Source organism: Paraphaeosphaeria sporulosa (assembly GCF_001642045.1).
Source record: "Paraphaeosphaeria sporulosa strain AP3s5-JAC2a unplaced genomic scaffold CC84scaffold_15, whole genome shotgun sequence".
In the NCBI taxonomy this organism is placed as follows: Eukaryota; Fungi; Ascomycota; class Dothideomycetes; order Pleosporales; family Didymosphaeriaceae; genus Paraphaeosphaeria; species Paraphaeosphaeria sporulosa.
Genome location: NW_017253374.1, coordinates 371,778 through 389,456, shown reverse-complemented (window position 1 = coordinate 389,456; position 17,679 = coordinate 371,778). Strand labels below are relative to the sequence as shown.

Here is a 17,679-nt window from a genome sequence, read left to right as displayed (position 1 = left end):
TGGAAGGGTCACAAACCGCCGCACCACTGTTCAGCCTACACGTCGTCGAGAATCTACACACATGCATACGAAATGCATTGAGACGTAAGCGTATCTTTGTATTCATACAGGGGTATCTATGCCGGTGTCTTACTCATGTATGCAGGCGCGCAACGCGCGATCCTCCGGTAGTGCAGTCATATCACTTTCGAGACATTGAATCGTTCCATGTATTGTACATGACCGCCCGAGCGGAACAAAGCGCCGTCTCAGGTCCATCTCTTCCACAACCAAGCAGCTCCAGCAACTAGAATACCGACCGATACTATACTGTTGGGATGTAAGTTGCATGTTGTGATTCGGCATACATGGGGGGTGATAAAAATATTGGCTATTACCTGGCACGGCGCGACGGGAAACATTCCCGAAAGTGTGCACATAACTTTCGGGTGATATGACCGCCATCCTCTTCGTCGCTGGTACCCACGTCTGGATATGGGGTGCGGCATCGATGCTTGGCTTTACCGATCGCGTTCGCATCAGTGGGCTCGTTGAATGAGATGGTAGCCGGTTTTGGGGGCAACGCGACGTTGGCCTGAGGGGGCTCTGGGGGCAGAACAACAGTGTCGAATACCTTGCCATGTCGTTTGAAGTTGGTCGCTTCCGAGATTTCCATCTCTTCATGAATAATACCAGCATGCTGTCTAGTGGAGACCCTCGGGATGTTGATGGGCGAGGTCTTCGGCACGCGCGAGGCTAGCATCAGTACCGGAGAAGGAAGTTGTGATTCGTCTTCGTTCTCGGATGCATCCTCGCGGATAGAGTGCAGCGACATCGTCGACGAAGAGCGAATCGAGACCAAATTGACAGACGAACTTGCGTGCGAAACAACTGCTGGCGAATCGAGTTCGCCGAGCGGCGACCGCACTTCGTCTTCTGCAAGGCGATGACTAATGTCACGCACACGACCGAAAACTTGTTCTCGATCCATTGGGAATATCTCGAGAGAAGGATCGCGAAGGTCCAGGTCTTCTGCGTCAGAGCGCGGCATCCGATGTGGCAAATTACTTCGCTGAAAACGGTAGACACCGGAACTCAAACGCCTCGCAAAGGACGGGATATCCGGGATCTCGATGTTATGTTGCTTCCAAATGCTTCCCAGGCTGTCGTTGCTGGCTCTATCGGGCAGTGGATATGTTCGTTCGTGAGTCAACAGCGGCGTCCCCCCAAAGTCGAAATCGTTCTCGGCATCTCGTGTTGATTGGCGGTTGGCTCCAAAGATCCTAGATTTGAAGGCTTCGCGCAAACGCTCCGATGTGAAAGAATTGGTCTTGCTTGTCGACAACAAGTCCTCCTCACCGCTGATGATACGCCGGGTCTTCGAGCGCTGGCTTGCGGCATCATTATCACTGACGCCTCTACGACGCCGCTCTGAAGATGCGCCATCGGACTTAGGAAAGGCCTGAGTATCACTGGCATATTGCGCCTCGTGCGGTAACATCGGAGCAGAGTCGAGCTCGTCTGTTCTAGAGCTGCTGGAAGAGGTACTGTTTCCGACCTCGTGTGGTAAAGTGGGCGCCCGATTTAACTCTCCAGTGGTCTCACTGCCGTTTTCATGCGACATTGTTGGTGCACGATCGAGCTCTGCGACGCTCTCGTCGTCGTCGCCCTCGCTGGAACCATCGCTTGCCTCGTAATAGGCAATGTTGGCGTGGTAATCGGGAGCGGCACGTGGATCAAGCCAATCGTCGAAGGCACTCTCGTCGCTCACCCACCAGTCTGGCATCTCGTGCGGGAGTAGCGCACGGTCGAGCTCATTCAAGCCATGACTGTATACTGACGATGACCTCTGAGGACCGACCAGTGTGGGAGGATTGGATGTTTCCATTAGAAACATCATTCGCTCAGAGTACAGGCTGCTCTGCTCGGAGTCATCGAAATGACCAGGGACGGTCTCATGTCGCATTAACGGTGCGTGCGAAAGCTCATCGTCAGCGCCATTCTCCTCGTCTACCAGTGTCGTGCTGTACGACACACGTCGTTCTGCGGAGTCGCCATATGTAACTTCCGGACTGAGGGCCGCCTCGAATCGCATTGAAGGAGTGTGTTGAAATCCGGCAGGTTCATCAATCGCAGACGATGCGACGTTGGTCTCATGCCTCATCAGAGGGGCATGACCAAGTTCGTCGGGTTCAGAAGATGCCAGGTTGGTCTCATGCCGCATGAGAGGAGCCTGCTCGAACTCACTGATGTCTTGAATTTGAGAATCGTCGTCATCATCCCTGAGGACGGTCTCGTGGCGCATCAGAGGAGCATGCGAAAGCTCGTCTTGTTGTTCAATTCGATGCCTACCATCCGGGGTCGTCATCGTTTCGTGGCGCATAAGCGGGGCATTGTCTAACTCGCTAGCCTCATCGGGTGGTCGCACAGGGAAGAGAACGAAGGCTCGCGTAAATCCATTGGCAATGCTGGTAGGCATTGCCTCGATCAAAAGGCGTTGGTACTCCCTTGCCTGTTCAAGTGAAGAAGGCGTACCTGGCTGAGAGTCCGTACCACCATCGTCGGCGGTCATGGTCTCTTCTTGGATCGTAGCCATTGGCGGAGAGCGAGGACGAGGGCCCGGTCTAACGTCGTCTTGGGTGTGAAGACTGCTGCCAGGACATGTCAAAGTCCATCTCTTGCTCGATCACAGCATTACGTACCTGTCTGGCTCTTCTTTGAAAGTCTCATGGCGAAGAAGAGGTGCCTCCTGGTCGGCGTTGTAGCCGGGATCGACATCATACAGGAGATCTTCTTCTACGTCGGGCTCGCCTTGTGATACCATAGTTTCGCTGGTCTTCGGTCTCATGTCTAGGACTGTGTCAGCAAGATCTCGAGGTTGTAACTTCACAAAGCCAACCTGTCTGGGCGTGCCCACTGTCGAGAGGCGGGATGGAGACGAGCGGTATAAGGCCATCCTGCCTTCCAGTCCTACGTTCGGTGTTCTGAGCCAGGTCTCCGTTTGCCATGGTGGAAGAATCAGGAGTGCCCGCTCGAGGGATGTGCTCCGTATAGCCGACGTTGTTGTGGTTACCGGCTTGGTCCTGCGCTTTGCGTTTGTCAGCTTGATATAATGGCCCCAGTTCTGTGGCAAGCTGCTAAGAGGACGCCAGCTGCAACACACTGGTCGAATTGTTGGCCCAAAGAGTTCAGGTAGCACGGAAAAGTTGGAATGGGAGCGCTCACCGATAGGCATATTGTCGTCCAGGACCCAACGGTTACCAGCCCGAACCTTGTACTGGAAAGACTGCTCAGGGACGTTATATACTTGAATGCGGTAGGTGTTGGACGGAGGGCTGTCGGCGATCATCTCTAGAGGCGTTTGCCAGCTATTGAGAGAGGTCCACACGACGACCGGCGGGGCGTCCGCAAGGTGGATGGTGATCGTCGCGCGACCAGTGAATTGAACGTCCTTGTCCATGCTGGGAGACAGAAGAATAGAGGGCAGCGAAGCCTCAGAAGCCACGGAAACCGAAGGTCTACGCGGGTCAGTATCTGAAGGCTCACCAGGCTGCTGCGATGAGACTGACGCGTCGTTTGCGATGGCGGCGCGCTGCTCGGGAACAATACTGTCAGCAGAGGTTGAGGATAAGTCTTGGAATGGAGCGCTTGTGGGCTCTGTACTACTGAAGAGCACCATAGACTCGTTCCGAGAACGGTCACTCATGACGGGAAGAGAGGGAGAGTAGGTGATAGGGAGTGAATCGAAATGCGGATGAAGAAGAGAAGGAGAGAGCCTACAATGGCGGGCGGCGTTTTATCTGCTGCGGCAGCAAAGGCAGGCGTAGGTAGTCGCGACTGCCCTCACGAGTGGACGGGTTAGGGCGTGTTTACTACCCTGGTGCTACCGGAGGCCTGTGCAATACCGAAGGAAAGAAGAGAGGTAGTATACGACAGATCCCTCCGCTTGTCCAGGCGTTCCCGAGAAAAACGGCGTCGATCGAAAGCTATAACAACTATCTCTTGACACCTCGCTCTCCTGTGAGGCCGTCCAGAGAGGAGGTATGAAGGCATCAACGGCTCGTGCAGTATCAACTCCACCGCCCTGGGCGTAAGGAAGCTAAATCGTCTTCCAGGCTTCACAAGCATGAAATTCGCGCCCTGCTATATGTTGTGCAGTATCTTAGTGACGTTCATGTGGTCTTACTAAGGAGCTATGGATACCGGGCGAGCCGGGGTCACACATAGGGCTTGCGCCACATGTACGAAATAACCGGGATCCGGGATCCGGGGCCCATCAACACGCCGATCGCGTTGGGCTCCAGCCTTTCAACATTGAACATTATTTCCACCTGCATCATCAAGGAGTCGCCCATTGGGTAAAGACTCGTGCACTGCAGCGCGCACATTGTAGAAAGGCCCACATGGGTGGTGGTATATTATCGCGTCACGTAGACATCATGCTACTGCTTTCCCCGCAACGCTTCTACGCTAATCACTGGCTCCCGTGTCTCAACAACTCCCTATTGCAGTGACCGCTGTGACGCTCTCCTCGCTCAGAATAAGCTCTGCACGACGTACTGTGTAGTCCCTGAAAACTTCGGACACCTGCGAGAAGGCCCTACCGCGAGCCCATCCTTCTGCCTCTTCCATAGGCGATGGTGCGGTGCGGCACCAGATCCGCGACAAGACACACAAGCAGAGCAGCGAAGCTGATGTATTGCCACGCAAAGAAATCCTAGATACTTTCGAACGAGGAGAACGTGCAGGAGGTCGCTCGCTGCCTCGGCGCCTGTCTAGAGAGCGGATGCCACAAGCACTACCATCGTGGCGTGGCAAGTGGTAACTCTTCCTTGTGGCGCCTCTGGTCTTTGTCCTGGAAAACTTCACGACCTCAAAACCGAGTCTCATCCAATCAAAGACACGCACGGCACGCCGCAAGTACCGGGGCCCATCTGCCCACCGTCGTAGTGCTGGTACCGCGCCAATGACTTCGGGATGGAGTACGTGCGTTTTGGAACACATCAGCCTGCGTGTCAGGTAGAAGATGTTGCAAGACTTCGATTCATATAATCAAAGGTTTGTGAATGCTAGAACCGCAGCTCATTAGACGGCAGCCTCCGGAATTGAGAGCCCTGTAAAGCCAACGCTCCTCCTGGGTGAGACAGGCACATCCACGAACATCGCCCTCGATAGCCGCGTGTTGACTGTCCGCGCTACTCCGATCTGCGTCGTGCTGTATGGGTCTGGGAACGCTTCGCGATCGACCTCCCCGTCTTCTGAATCATCGAAGAATGTCAACCGCTTCGTGTTCTCTAACTCGCCGAGAGTCGAGACCGACCTATTCGGAAGAGAGCCAAGAGTGGATACCGACTTGTTCGGGAGGGTGTCAAGAGTGGAAATAGACTTGTTCGGGAGCATTGAGATGGTACTAGGAAGCTTCTGGAGTCCCTGGGCCTCTCCACGTCTGTTGTTAAAACCCGGTTCGATGAGTGTGGGGACATGCGACGGCGATAACGTTCGTGAATGGGCAAAGCCAGACCATATCTGCTTCAATAGCGGGCTCAGACTTGGCAGGGAGGCGGCGACGATGCCTACGTCGACCTCGATTTGGGACCAGAGCGGGATCCAACGGCCCTCCCAGCTGGAATCACCAGAAGGTCGCATCCCGGCTTTTGTGCCGGCTGCTGTCGCGATTTGGCACAATCGGATGATGGATGCTACGAGCGGTAATAGCCCAATGGAGAAGACCAAGACAAGCAAATCTATAACGATTAGCAGATGCAAGGCTGGGATGGGTGGTCACATACAGCGCTGCTTCCTATCGATCCTCAAGATAGCCAGTAATGGTAACGGAAACACAAGCAAGACCAGGTTGATGAATACATCGATTCCGGCCTGCGAGAGGTAGAATGGCACCCACGCTATGCACTTCCTTGCCGGATTTTCCAAATCGAAAATTGCTGTTACAGGCAGACAGTTAAACATCTCCACCTGAGTTGGATTAGATCTCCGTGATGGTCGCCGGGCTTATTGATCTCTTACAAAAAAGGTAGAGAGGGTAAAGGCTGTGATGGCCGCCCACATAGACCAGACTACCGCTCCTCGCAAGAACCAAGGAAGACCCTTTTGCAACGAGCAAATACGATGATACAAAACCAGTATACTCAGCTTCACGGCCCTCGTCACTATTAGCTGCAGGTCTAGCGGTCGGATCGAATATGACTTACCCGTTCGCCACATAGTAAAGTAGCATGTTGATGTACTTGTACTATGAGTGTATCAGCACGAGCATGCATGTGCTTTGTGCTATACTCAACTTACCATGAGAATCTTGCTGATCTCCTCCTTCTTTGAAGCGCCGAACTGTAGTTTTTGCCCATGGTGTACTTGGAACTGAAGTGCGACTGTTTCTCCAGCGCCGACGAGCTATACCATTGTTACCATTGCACGAATGGTTGATGATCAGAGAATCAAACTCACCAGAGCAATGCCGATGAGCAAGTCGTCCAAGCCGAATTTCTTGACAAGCCACCCGCGAGTGACAAAGCTGTGGATCTGTCAGCGCACCGGTGAGCCATTGGGCCGTCGTACTTACCGCAGTGCCACGAACGAGACCGCGATAGCATATACCGCGATACTAACCCGAGCGATCGTAGGACCACAGTCTTCGGAGGTTACTGTTTGTGCCATCACCGCATGTCTCTGCACAGAAGCATCGATCAAGGGATATGAAGTCAGAACCACAAGACGAAAACCCCAGTGGGCCGATCAGGGGGATATATTCACGGTAACAATGCCAGATCGTTGCGAGTCGTCATTCCCAAGGCTTGACCAGAACGCCGAAGTCAATAGCACCGTCTCTGCAGCCCACCCATTCATTATCGGGTCCCGCATAGGTGCGGCTGTTCCTTCCGGTCGTTCCTGAGTCGGTACTGGATCTACGAAGGCGGCTAATCAGCCTATTGGTCACTTTCCGTTATTACAAGTGTGGCTCCTGAGTCGAAATACGCGTGCGTGGTGTTCGCTCGTAAGCCTGTCTGCTAGCGGTACCGACGCGCTGGAAAAGGGATCTTTAGTAGCACGTTGTCGCGGGAGTGCGACAGGGTTGGCGCCCGAAGAAGGTTCTGACGGCCAGGTACAACCATTTCCAACAGGGACTGTATGCACGTCTCACGTTCACTCAGGGAAATGATACTCGTGCCCAACCTCGACTTCCCTTCTAAACTCACGCTCGACCATCGAGATGGATCATGCATTGCCTCGCAAACTCATCATGTGCCATCCCAAATACGAGTGCAAATCAAGCTAGGCTCTTAGCGTTGCGACTACCAAAAGCCTCACGACACCACCTCAGAATCATCCAAGCGCCCCGTCGCCTTTCTGGAAGGTCGAGCGTAGTTTTACGCGTTGGTGAAACCCAGCCTCGTCGGCGCCCTGCAGACCCTGAACCAGAGATACTCCCGTGCCACCATGAGCACGCTACAGCTGCGCGATGTGTAGCCTAGGCGGCGTTCTTTCTAGAAGTTTTCCAACAGGTTTGGCGTCATCACAATTCCTGTTCGACTGGAAGGATTCCCATCCGAGGGCTAGGTCCAATTATGAAACGCTAAGTGCCCTTTCGAGCGCAACCCGCTCAGTCTGTACAAGCGTTGCAAGACACCTCACAAGCCCCATTAGAATACATGTCACTCGCATTAACAATCGGATTACGATATCACATCGAAGATCGCTGACCTTCGTCAACATCTGTGTGCGCCTCTACAAGTCCAACCTTTGGTTCCTCCTCGGCAGTTTTCTGACGGATGAGCTGACCGAAAGGTCAGAAGACATCGAAACAGCCATTACTTACTCTGCATGACTGGCGTCACCTCGGTAACTGCGGGTGTTCGAAGGCTTTTCTAGAAGGTTTCCCATCGCCGACCTTGTGCTGCAGCTCCACCTTCAAATGGGAGCCATGCACGGCTACGAAGTACCAACTATTAGATACGCATCCCACGCATGCAAGCATTTAAGGCAATCGCATTATCTTCCAGTATGGGTTCGAAGAGTTAAGCTAGTACCCATTTCCCGGTCTGTCGGAACTCGTTACGCTCATGGCGATCGATCAGACAAGAATCCAAGATCCAGTTGACCCAGCGCTGGCAGCCAATCACACGCCTTTACGCTATTGGATCTGTACGAGCATTGAAATGGATGAGTCGGTTGTATCCTCTCCATCTCTCCCTTTGTGCATGCCCTCTGTTCCGGAGAGAGTTTCGCGGCAGCTGGAAGTTTACTGAACACGAAGGCATACTGGCCACAGATGGTACACGAGGCATGCGTTCACCCTAATAGACTGTGTCAATGAGTGGCTAGCCACAACCTCACACTGCTCCTTCCGCTTTATAGGAAACGTAGGCTCGCCCGCTGTGTAATCAATGGTGCCGATCGTATGCTAGCGCTCTCATTGCTAGTTAACATTAAGGACCATCATCCAAAAGTCAGAGCTTTCTAGGTCACAACACGTTCCGCTCGTACCGGGAACCTTGCAGGGCGCCGCGATAGGGATCACAAAAACGACGATTCACCCAACTGCCACAAGTGACCTCGTCCTGGGTAACAATACAACCTACAAAGGAGTCGGTCCTCACAGACACACTAGACACCCGAACTCCTGGGCTGATGTAGCTTGTACGTGATGAGCTCCACAAGTATAGAACGTGCTCTGTATCTCCAGAGAAAAAAAGGCGTAACATCCTCGGCACATCTGCGTTGCAGGTCAATTCCAATGGCAGTCAACCCAGTCAGCGCAGCGGGAGAGGCCACCCAGCCCTCGTGATAGCCTTTTGGATGGACGTTGTCGACAGCCTTGAGAGTCGAGAATATGACGTCCCTTATTTTCATCGAACTTGTCGATAATGGCATCAGCTGCGCTATGATAGAGACCTGCAGACTGGGGTCGACTGCTGCTTCCATCAGCAGCAGAGCATTCGCGAGGAAGCAGCTACTCATGGTATAGTCGTCAATGTTGATACACCTGAGGATCCCTCGCATACGGAAGCATGTCCAGGCGAACGTCAAGATACAGTCGAAGACACGAAGCCCAATGCCTCGTTTTTCGCTTCCAAAGCTTGAGCAAGGCGATGCCATTCTCCCTACGCGACAAAACAAATGCAAAGTCACTACTGGCACTCAGACACGAAGGTACATACTTCAACTCTTTGAGACTGAATCAGCACCTGGGTGTCTGATGAAAATGGGGTGGCCACTTTTTGACCCTGGAAATTCGCGGTCTTATATACGACAAGCTGCACTCACGCTTTTACCTGATAATGTTCCAGGAGAAATTGTCGCTGTGCTGTTCGCTAATGGACAACCTAGTACAATTAAATCTGTCCTCGAAAGGGTCTCTCGTGCGAACGCTTTGACGAAACGCTCCCGGTGTATTTGCGACGCGCCGTCGCTGTCTAGCGGCTTCTGATTTCACTCGTACCACGATGCTATGTCGATAGACAGCACAATGCACCATGACCATAATAGTCAGTGTCGCATTTGAACAAAGAATCACCGGAGAGATTTCTTTCAGTGTCAACACACGGGTGACAGGCATGGCTTTATGTCTTGCACTGGTGTTCACAACACGGTACCCTGTCGGATCGTCCCGTTGCCCCGCTGCTAGCTCGCGGAAAAACGGGCGCTTTTGGCTATACTAACTGTCACCACCAACCTAAGGCGTCCGGGGCCCAGAGTCCGATGTTCGAGATTCCGGTAGATGCCTCCTGAAGGGGTGAGGCGTTGTCGCCAGGTTCTACAAGCCGTCCCTGTCGGTCTAGGCGCTCTTGCTTTTGCCGCGCAAGAGTTTGTTCGATGGCAAAATCCAATCCTCGACAACTCGCACCGTTCCTACATCCAATAGACTCGCTGCAACGGCTGCGCAATTGGAGTGCTGGTTACCACCCGATCTCGGACGGTTTTGAGTTACGCGTGATGGCAAGAACACGAAAAGAGGAGGGTGCAGCGATCGGGGGCGTCGCGAGCGGCGAAGGCAAAGACAACGTACTGACATCTTCGGCCGGTACAGAGATCACTACTGGGCAAACGCAAAACGACAGTAATGACATGGTCCGCATGGGGAAAGTTCAGGAGCTGCGTAGAAATTACCATTCTCTTTCCGCGCTGGCCTTCACCGTCATCATCCAAGGAGCTTGGGAGGTGCTCTTGACCGCGACAACTCAGGGATTGGTTGATGGAGGGCCTGCAGGCTTGATATGGTCATATGTCTGGACCTTTATCGGCTTCTCATTTGTCGTTGCATCACTTGCCGAGATGGCATCGATGGCACCGACTGCCGGTGGCCAATATCACTGGGTATCTGAATTCTCGCCTCCCTCGGTACAAAAGCCTTTCAGTTTCTTCATCGGTTGGATGTCGACCCTCTCCTGGCAGGCGGGTACAGCTTCGGGTCCTTATCTTGTCGGCACGCTTATCCAGTCCTGCGCTATCGTCGTCTACCCTGACTACGCGCCGACTGGATGGCAGGGTACACTTATGGTCATTGCCATTACGCTCCTGGTCTGGGTGTTGAACGTGTACGGCGCCAATTTGATGCCCCTTTTCCAGAATTTGATGCTAGTGTTCCACATCGTAGGCTTTCTTGTCATTATTGTTATATTGTGGGTTCGTTCGCCCCGCGCCACGGCGAAAGCCACCTTCACAGAATTCACGAACGATGGTGGCTGGAACTCGATCGGTCTAGCTCTCATGGTTGGCCAGATATCCGCAATATATGCCTGCATCAGTAAGTGGGCACTTCTCTGTATGCAACGAAGTACCATCTCACAATAAGACAGGCACCGACGCAGCAGCACACATGAGCGAAGAAACCCAAGATGCCGGCAGAACAGTTCCGCGAGCGATGCTGGGAGCCTACTTCTTGAATGGCATTTTGGGATTCGTGTTCCTCATCAGCTATATGTTCATGATGACAGACGTAGAAGCTGCCCTTGAAGATGCCACCGGGTACCCGCATATTTGGGTATTCAGTCAGGCAGTTCCCAAAGGCGCTGTCGTGGTCCTCAACGCCATTCCGACTATCCTCATCTTCGCTGGAACCCTCAGCTTCAACTTGTCCACATCAAGACAAACTTGGGCCTTCGCGCGAGACGAAGGATTCCCTCTCAGCGGATGGCTGGGCAAAGTCCACCCAAAACTGCATGTGCCGGTGAATGCCATCACGTTTACTAGTATTTTCACTGTTCTGCTGTCCTTGATCAACGTCGGATCAAACGCGGCCTTCAACGCAAGTACGTCAACTTCGCATCTTGCCCTAAGCAAAGACGTCAGCTGACAAGGAGATAGTTATCTCGCTCAACGTGGTCTCACTCATGATCACCTACATGTTTAGTATAGGTGCTGTCCTGTACCGCCGCATCTACCATCCTGAGCTACTACCGCGCTGCAGGTGGTCGCTGGGGCGATTTGGAGTTCTTGTGAACAGCGTCGGTCTTCTCTACGCCACACACGCCTTCTTCTGGTGTTTCTGGCCGAACGCAACGCCTTTTGCACTGGAAGACTTCAATTGGTCCGTCGTTATGTTCGTCGCTGTTGCGGTTCTGTGTCTTGTAGACTACGCGATTCGAGGAAGGAAAGTCTACAAGGGCCCTGTGGTCCTAGTAGAGGGATGGCATAATTCTTGAAGACATTGTGAATACAGTGGCATGTTCGGCGGACGGTTGGGCTGTACAGCGGATGTGGAAAGCTATCCCGGCATATCCATCACGACGTACATAGAGCACATGCATCAGGTACATATACTCTCTATAGGTCGATACACCAATAGAGGGCATTATATGCCTCTACTTTCTTCGGTAACGTTGCTAATATTGTCTTGAAGAGCTGTTGGGTAGATAAGTTGACGCTGCGAGACACGCGTCCAAACAAATAACAATCTCCCAAACCTCACGTATATGAACGAACCACGCTGGTGGGATAGCAAATTACGCAACGTCGGAATAAACATCACGAGTCATGCCGATCTTCGGTGTAAGATGGCTAGGGTAATTGCAGGTTGGTGCTACGAACTAACCTCAACCGGATAGCCAATGCGAAATACGGCCCATGTTCCTACACGCGGAGCAGACTACATAAGGAATGCAAAGCTCTTTAGGAGGTGTCGCTCAGCATTGCATTCTATAAGCCGGCAGAATGGCGCACGTCCTCGTTATCGGGCAAGTTAAGAGACATCTTTGCGACTATGAGGAATGCTGACAGGGAGCAGCGCCGGTGTTATTGGTTTGCAAACCGCGAACGATTTGCTCGACAATGGTTACAAGGTCACTGTCCTGGCAAGGCATTGGCCTGGGAATGAGAGCATCGAGTACACATCGCCATGGTAAGTCCCTCATGTATACGTAGTCTTTCAGCTCAACATCGACTGTTTAGGGCTGGAGCTATATGGCATACGCAAGCTTTACCTGATCAAATAGAAGTTTGCGATTGGCAGAGGCAGAGCTACAAATACTGGATGGATATCCTGGAGAACGAAGCTGAAGAATCGGAGAAGATGGGTATTCAGGTACACGATGCCACCCACAGACTCAATGCCCATATGCTCATTGATTGCAGCGTGTACCTATCGTGAAATACTCGTAAGTAATCCGTGAATTGAGAGGCTAGTATATTGAAGCTAGGATAGGGTCGACGAGAGGAATGATCCTGCATCGCCGCGGTTGTGGTTTTGCGACCTTGTACAGGACTTCGCCCTCATACCCACGTCCGATCTCCCGCCAGAGGGTCCAAAGAGCGGCAACTCGTTTACAACCGTCCTAATCAACCCAACAAGATACCTCACCTACCTTCTCACCCGAGCAAAGTCTCTCGGCGCAGAGATGATCACCGCAACACTTCCTGAGTCAGCCTCCATCTCAAACACCATCTCCGCAGCTCTCAGCCATCTCGACAGAAAGAACGCCGAAGTCGTGATCAATTGCACCGGTCTCGGCGCGTCCAAGCTTTGCGATGAAGCCGTGTTTCCCATACGCGGCCAGACTCTCCTCGTGCGCATCACGCCGCCCCCACCAACATCCCGCATCACAATCTGGGACAGCGACCCCGTAACATACATCCTCCCACGCCGAATCACGCCCTTTTCCGCCGGGCCTTCAGATGCGACCTACTTCATCGGGGGAACCAACGACACTGGCAATTGGGACCCCGAGCCCACGCCTGTGATATCGCAAGGTATACTAGAACGAGTGAAGAAGGTCATGGTAGGTTGGACGGGTGAGGATGCGCAGATTGAGGTGTTAAGAGAGCAAGTGGGGTTGAGGCCGGGGAGAAAGGGTGGACCAAGGGTGGAGCTTGAGGATGTGGATGTCGGAGGGAAGAAGGTCAAGGTTCTGCATCAGTATGGACATGCGGGGGCGGGGTATCAGAATTCGATTGGGAGTGCGAGAAAGGCGCTGAGACTTGTGGAACAAGCTCTGGGTTGAGTCCTTTGAGTGTATGTGGGCTAAGAAGAGGTATGGATCTGACTTGCGGGAGATCCTTTGATTCTTGGGTATAGTTGTGTTGCCACCAATTTCTCGAATCATCTCCCGATAAATGAGACTCCTTCCAGGAGCGGAGATTTCCTTTAGTGAACTGCGCGTAGATGTTCTACTCGTCCAGCGCGTGCACGCTCGTGGTAAAGTGGGGCCACCCAACAAACACCAGTACCAAGATCTATACTCACCCAAACCACGGAACAAATCGCCAGCGGTCGTTTTTCTAGTCACGATTTGGCACTCAAACACTTATAAGCCGGTGCCTCTCCCAACTTTGTTTGGACAATACTCGACAAAGTATGGCCGCGAAGCGTTCCCAATCCCGTTCCCCGTCGCCGAGTGAAGTCACCTTCACCAGGGACAAATACCCCATGCAGCGCCATTCCCGGCAAGAGTTCCTTCGCCAGAACAAGCGCCAGGCTCGCAGACCAGCGCAACCCACCGAAGCGATGGTTGCTACAAGTGCGGCAGCAGGCCCTGACACAGCGCCCGCGACAACCTTACTGACCACCTCTGTCAACTCGATCTACCGTATCCGCTACGACAGCCTCCCTCGCAACAACAGTATTGGCCATGCTGAAGTCGATGAGGGCCCCAGAACCGGATACACCAACGACTCGGACCTGGCGATACTAGCTGCGGGGTTCTCATGGAACTACCATTTGACAGGCAAGCGTTGGGAGGTACAAGAAGTCAGAGTGGGGGAGACAGGTGTGCGAATGCTTATGCGAATGGACAACGGACCAGTGGAATTGAAGGATGGAACCTGGGCTACTTTCTATGGTAGGTCTTCACTGTGAAGAGTGACTGGGTGTTGACTAGACGTAGCGTAGGTTTATCTCGGATGCCGGTCTAGGTGGGAGACGCGGTCCTGGAGCAGAAGACTGAAGCAGCTGAGAAGTTTATGGTTTTGAGTGTCGTAGACTTCCGCTGACCTTGTATCTGAGAGACAGGTACAACGCTATCATGGGAACCCGCGATCAGCTCAGGGAGCAAGAGAAACTGGAAGCTGAGCGACTTGCAATTCATGACCGGAAGAAGCAGCTAGAAGATGAGGACTCGTATGTTTGGCCGCCATATCGACCGGAGGATTGGAGGCAACAGCTCGAGGAGGCTGCAACACAACAGTCTACAGAGGATGGAGAGCAAAAGCAAATATGCAATCCGAGTGACACCGTGTCAGAGCATAGCCTATGATGATTAGGTTGGCCGCCGATTTTGGCCGATGGAAGCGTTCGACTGCGTCCGCGGGAGGTTGCGACTGTGGGTACAAGTCATGCCGCATAGAACTTGCCTTTGTCTAAGAAAATGAGATATAGGAGAGACCAATCGGCCAGCAGTATCTGATTATGATGAAGTTGGGATCAAGCGCTACGATGAAAGATGTTCAACCTAAGATCTTGTTACCCGTCATGTACCTCGGCGCCCCAGGCCAGCATCCCCGCCCCCTCATCACCTCGACTACAACAATTTTCGCTGCGGTTACCCGCATCCGCAACTTTCGCCGCATCTCGACTCCGTTATCGCGCATGATTAGTTCATCATACGATGCGGGCCGTTCCTAGTCATGGCCGACCTCATGGCCGACGTCAGTGTGGGCGATACGTTGCGTAAGTAGGACGAGCCGAGGCTGTTTCTGTGGGTGGACCCTCTCTTGTCGACTTCATCGCCCTATAGTTTTTTTTGATTGCCTGCTTCGAAATCAACGGGGCGGACGAAGAGCGGAGTTCTTTCATAGCTGTGACCATTCGAGAGTACTTAGTCGCTGGTAGACCCTTCTGCTTTCTAGACATCTGGACCCTACGTCACGTCACATCATACGACAATTGTACTTTACCCTCCCCCACCATTGTTCGTTCCTAAATCACCCAATCTACTACCATAATGTCGCCCATTCCCAAGCAAACACGTCAATGGATCGTCAGCAACCCTCCGAAGACGAACGTCTCCCTGAGCGGAGATGATGCAACCTTCAAGCTCCAGACCGTCGACACACCTTCCATCACCGACGGACAGGTCCTCGTCAAGCTCAAGTACCTTTCCAACGACCCCGCGCAGAGAGGTTGGATCCAAGATGGCGCCGATGCCGAGCGCCTCTACGTCCCTCCGGTCCGTCAAGGCGACGTTATGCGCTCCTTCGGTATCGGCGAGATCGTTCAATCGAAGGCAGAGAACCTAAAGGAAGGCCAGCTTGTATCATACATGGCCAACTGGACAGACTATAGAGTGCTCGAGGCGAAGGAGGCCACGCCGATCCAGGAAGACAAGGAGGCAGGCATCAAGGCTACACACTTCATCGGCGCTCTCGGTGGACCTGGACTTACCGCTTACTACGGTCTCGTTAAGGTCGCAGAGGCAAAGGCAGAGGACACCGTTGTGGTCAGCGGTGCTGCTGGTTCCACTGGTAGCATGGTCGTTCAGATCGCAAAGCACGTACTGGGTTGCAAGCGGGTCATTGGTATTGCTGGCGGCGCCGAGAAATGCTCGTGGGTGGAAAGCTTGGGCGCTGATGTCTGTGTTGACTACAAGGCGGCCGATTTCGAGGAGAAGCTCATCAAGGCGACCGACGGATACGTTGAGGTGTACTTCGACAACGTTGGCGGCCACATCCTCGATACGATGCTGAAGCGCATCAAGCGCTATGGCCGCGTCGCCGTCTGCGGCTCCATTGCGACCTACAACGACCCTGAGTCAACGAACTTGAAGAACTGGTTCGAGGTCATTGCCAACCGCATTGAGCTCAAAGGTTTCATTGTGTTCGACGCGTACCTCAAGGGCAACGGACAGGAGATGGTGGATACTGTTAGGAATGCGGTGAAGGACAAGAAGATTCAGATCGAGAAGCAGGAAGAGACCATCGTGCCAACGAAGTTTGAAGATATACCCAAGACGTGGACAATGCTGTTTGAGGGTGGCAACAAAGGAAAGCTGGTCACCGAGTTGACGAACTAATCGAATTTTTAGAGAAAGGAAACAAAATAGCTCAATAGAACGGACTGTCAGCCTACGAATGGAATGAAATTCAAGCCTGATCAGGTGTATATTCCATCTGGATCTGCACGCTGTGCTCAATATGCTGTACAGTGTTCGCAGTGCTCTGCTCTAAGATGATTTGTTGGCAAGGCTTGCTATCTGCACGAGCATCTCGAGCTGCAGTCCGATGCTGACAGGGAGGATGACTGCAGCGCAGATGGTGAACGGTGGGAGGAAGTACTGCTGAGCAGCTCAATAGCGATACTGTACCTTCAGCTGCAAGACGACGATTGCTCCTGGGGCTTTGCTGCGCGAATCTGGTCACGCTGGTCAGCTATCAACCAAGAAGGATTTCCGGTCGGAATTTGGAAAGATGCGTCCTCTACTTGAAGGTATCTCCTATAATGTATCTCCACACATTTCCTGTCATTGTCGTGTTCCTACACATGCCTCCTACACATACCTCCTGCTTCAATATTGTAGCGTAGCTTGCAGTCTTGTCTAGGAACGCTCACTAGCTGACAGACTTCCATCAAATGCCTTGTCTTGTTTGGGAGAATTTGCGATGAGGTCTCCCTTTGTGAAGGGGTTAAAAAGCTTGCACTTTGGGCTTGCGCAAGGATCTGGTCCCACAATGCGTGCGGCGGACTGCATCGTTGGAGAAAGGGAATACGATAGCCGAATAGGAAACACTGACCAACTCGCAATGAAATGGCATGCAAGTTAGATTTGCACCATACGTTTTCGATTGAATGTTCCTCGTGCACCGGTCGACCGACCTGAACGTACAGCGGACATGAGCGATGCGTTGCCCGCTGCAAGCTGCGCCCAGCCTCACAAATCTTCAGTTCTTTGTTGCGCAATGTGGAATGATGTGATAAGAGTTCTGTTATGATCTGCCTGACGTCTTAGCACATATACCATGCCTGTAAGATGCGCCACGTGCGATGCCATCTGACATCGTGACCACCACACAATTTGGCAACCGTGGTCCTCAATCAATCTGATAAGGTGGGTGAGAAGCATCGCAGCGAATTCCAAAGTCAAATAAATGTGCAAGGTAGGTACGCGGAGGTGCAACCTCCGAGAGCACTGAGACATTCACGGCGTGCCTTGCTAAATCTGGTCCCGAGCGCTTCGAAGCTACCCCTCCCCCACTTGCCAATTCCAGCATCTCGCCGCACTCGTAAACGCGTGCCAGGCATCATTTCCCATCCTTTGA

At 52.8% G+C, this 17,679-nt stretch overlaps 7 protein-coding genes across 7 annotated transcripts; 4 read left to right on the top strand and 3 right to left on the bottom strand.

The window, feature by feature from the left end:
• Positions 1-209: 209 nt before the first annotated feature.
• Positions 210-3,569, bottom strand: CC84DRAFT_393056 (uncharacterized protein). The gene is made up of 6 exons (XM_018186023.1): positions 3,549-3,569; positions 3,205-3,497; positions 2,879-3,067; positions 2,682-2,829; positions 378-2,630; positions 210-309 (listed from the first exon to the last, which is right to left on the bottom strand). Exons 2-6 carry the CDS (start codon positions 3,437-3,439, stop codon positions 249-251), a joined length of 2,886 nt encoding a protein of 961 aa, XP_018029677.1. The 5' UTR covers positions 3,440-3,497; positions 3,549-3,569; the 3' UTR covers positions 210-248.
• CC84DRAFT_393047 (uncharacterized protein) lies at positions 3,545-4,158 on the bottom strand. The gene is made up of 2 exons (XM_018186022.1): positions 3,760-4,158; positions 3,545-3,571 (listed from the first exon to the last, which is right to left on the bottom strand). The coding sequence occupies exon 1, from the start codon at positions 4,105-4,107 to the stop codon at positions 3,838-3,840; it is 270 nt and encodes an 89-aa protein (XP_018029676.1). The 5' UTR covers positions 4,108-4,158; the 3' UTR covers positions 3,545-3,571; positions 3,760-3,837.
• Positions 4,159-4,752: 594 nt separating this feature from the next.
• On the bottom strand, positions 4,753-6,651 carry CC84DRAFT_1264294 (uncharacterized protein; the record flags this gene model as incomplete). The annotated part of the gene is made up of 7 exons (XM_018185299.1): positions 4,753-5,723; positions 5,769-5,952; positions 6,004-6,139; positions 6,189-6,229; positions 6,283-6,387; positions 6,442-6,508; positions 6,557-6,651. 7 exons carry the CDS (start codon positions 6,649-6,651, stop codon positions 5,065-5,067), a joined length of 1,287 nt encoding a protein of 428 aa, XP_018029675.1. The 3' UTR covers positions 4,753-5,064.
• Positions 6,652-10,059: 3,408 nt separating this feature from the next.
• Positions 10,060-11,636, top strand: CC84DRAFT_1191249 (GABA permease-like protein; the record flags this gene model as incomplete). The annotated part of the gene is made up of 3 exons (XM_018181174.1): positions 10,060-10,738; positions 10,791-11,243; positions 11,299-11,636. The coding sequence occupies 3 exons, from the start codon at positions 10,060-10,062 to the stop codon at positions 11,634-11,636; spliced, it is 1,470 nt and encodes a 489-aa protein (XP_018029674.1).
• A 468-nt stretch (positions 11,637-12,104) lies between these two features.
• On the top strand, positions 12,105-13,588 carry CC84DRAFT_393003 (FAD dependent oxidoreductase). The gene is made up of 5 exons (XM_018186021.1): positions 12,105-12,167; positions 12,218-12,331; positions 12,382-12,514; positions 12,565-12,587; positions 12,635-13,588. The coding sequence occupies exons 1-5, from the start codon at positions 12,145-12,147 to the stop codon at positions 13,428-13,430; spliced, it is 1,089 nt and encodes a 362-aa protein (XP_018029673.1). The 5' UTR covers positions 12,105-12,144; the 3' UTR covers positions 13,431-13,588.
• Positions 13,589-14,786: 1,198 nt separating this feature from the next.
• CC84DRAFT_392993 (uncharacterized protein) lies at positions 14,787-15,209 on the top strand. Its single transcript, XM_018186019.1, has one exon. It carries the CDS (start codon positions 14,834-14,836, stop codon positions 15,047-15,049), a length of 216 nt encoding a protein of 71 aa, XP_018029672.1. The 5' UTR covers positions 14,787-14,833; the 3' UTR covers positions 15,050-15,209.
• CC84DRAFT_392999 (NAD(P)-binding protein) lies at positions 15,051-16,667 on the top strand. The gene has a single exon (XM_018186020.1). It carries the CDS (start codon positions 15,369-15,371, stop codon positions 16,434-16,436), a length of 1,068 nt encoding a protein of 355 aa, XP_018029671.1. The 5' UTR covers positions 15,051-15,368; the 3' UTR covers positions 16,437-16,667.
• Positions 16,668-17,679: the final 1,012 nt, after the last annotated feature.

Coding starts and splice junctions, on each gene's coding strand:
- CC84DRAFT_393003 (XM_018186021.1), top strand. CDS start 12,145: ATGGCGCACGTCCTCGTTATCGG. Junction 12,168..12,217: donor GCGCACGTCCTCGTTATCGG/GCAAGTTAAGAG, acceptor GACAGGGAGCAG/CGCCGGTGTTATTGGTTTGC. Junction 12,332..12,381: donor ATCGAGTACACATCGCCATG/GTAAGTCCCTCA, acceptor TCGACTGTTTAG/GGCTGGAGCTATATGGCATA.
- CC84DRAFT_392999 (XM_018186020.1), top strand. CDS start 15,369: ATGTCGCCCATTCCCAAGCAAACACGTCAATGGATCGTCAGCAACCCT.
- CC84DRAFT_393047 (XM_018186022.1), bottom strand. CDS start 4,107: ATGCTTGTGAAGCCTGGAAGACGATTTAGCTTCCTTACGCCCAGGGCG.
- CC84DRAFT_392993 (XM_018186019.1), top strand. CDS start 14,834: ATGATGAAGTTGGGATCAAGCGCTACGATGAAAGATGTTCAACCTAAG.
- CC84DRAFT_393056 (XM_018186023.1), bottom strand. CDS start 3,439: ATGGACAAGGACGTTCAATTCACTGGTCGCGCGACGATCACCATCCAC. Junction 2,631..2,681: donor TTCAAAGAAGAGCCAGACAG/GTACGTAATGCT, acceptor ATGTCCTGGCAG/CAGTCTTCACACCCAAGACG. Junction 310..377: donor TTCCCGTCGCGCCGTGCCAG/GTAATAGCCAAT, acceptor ACATCCCAACAG/TATAGTATCGGTCGGTATTC.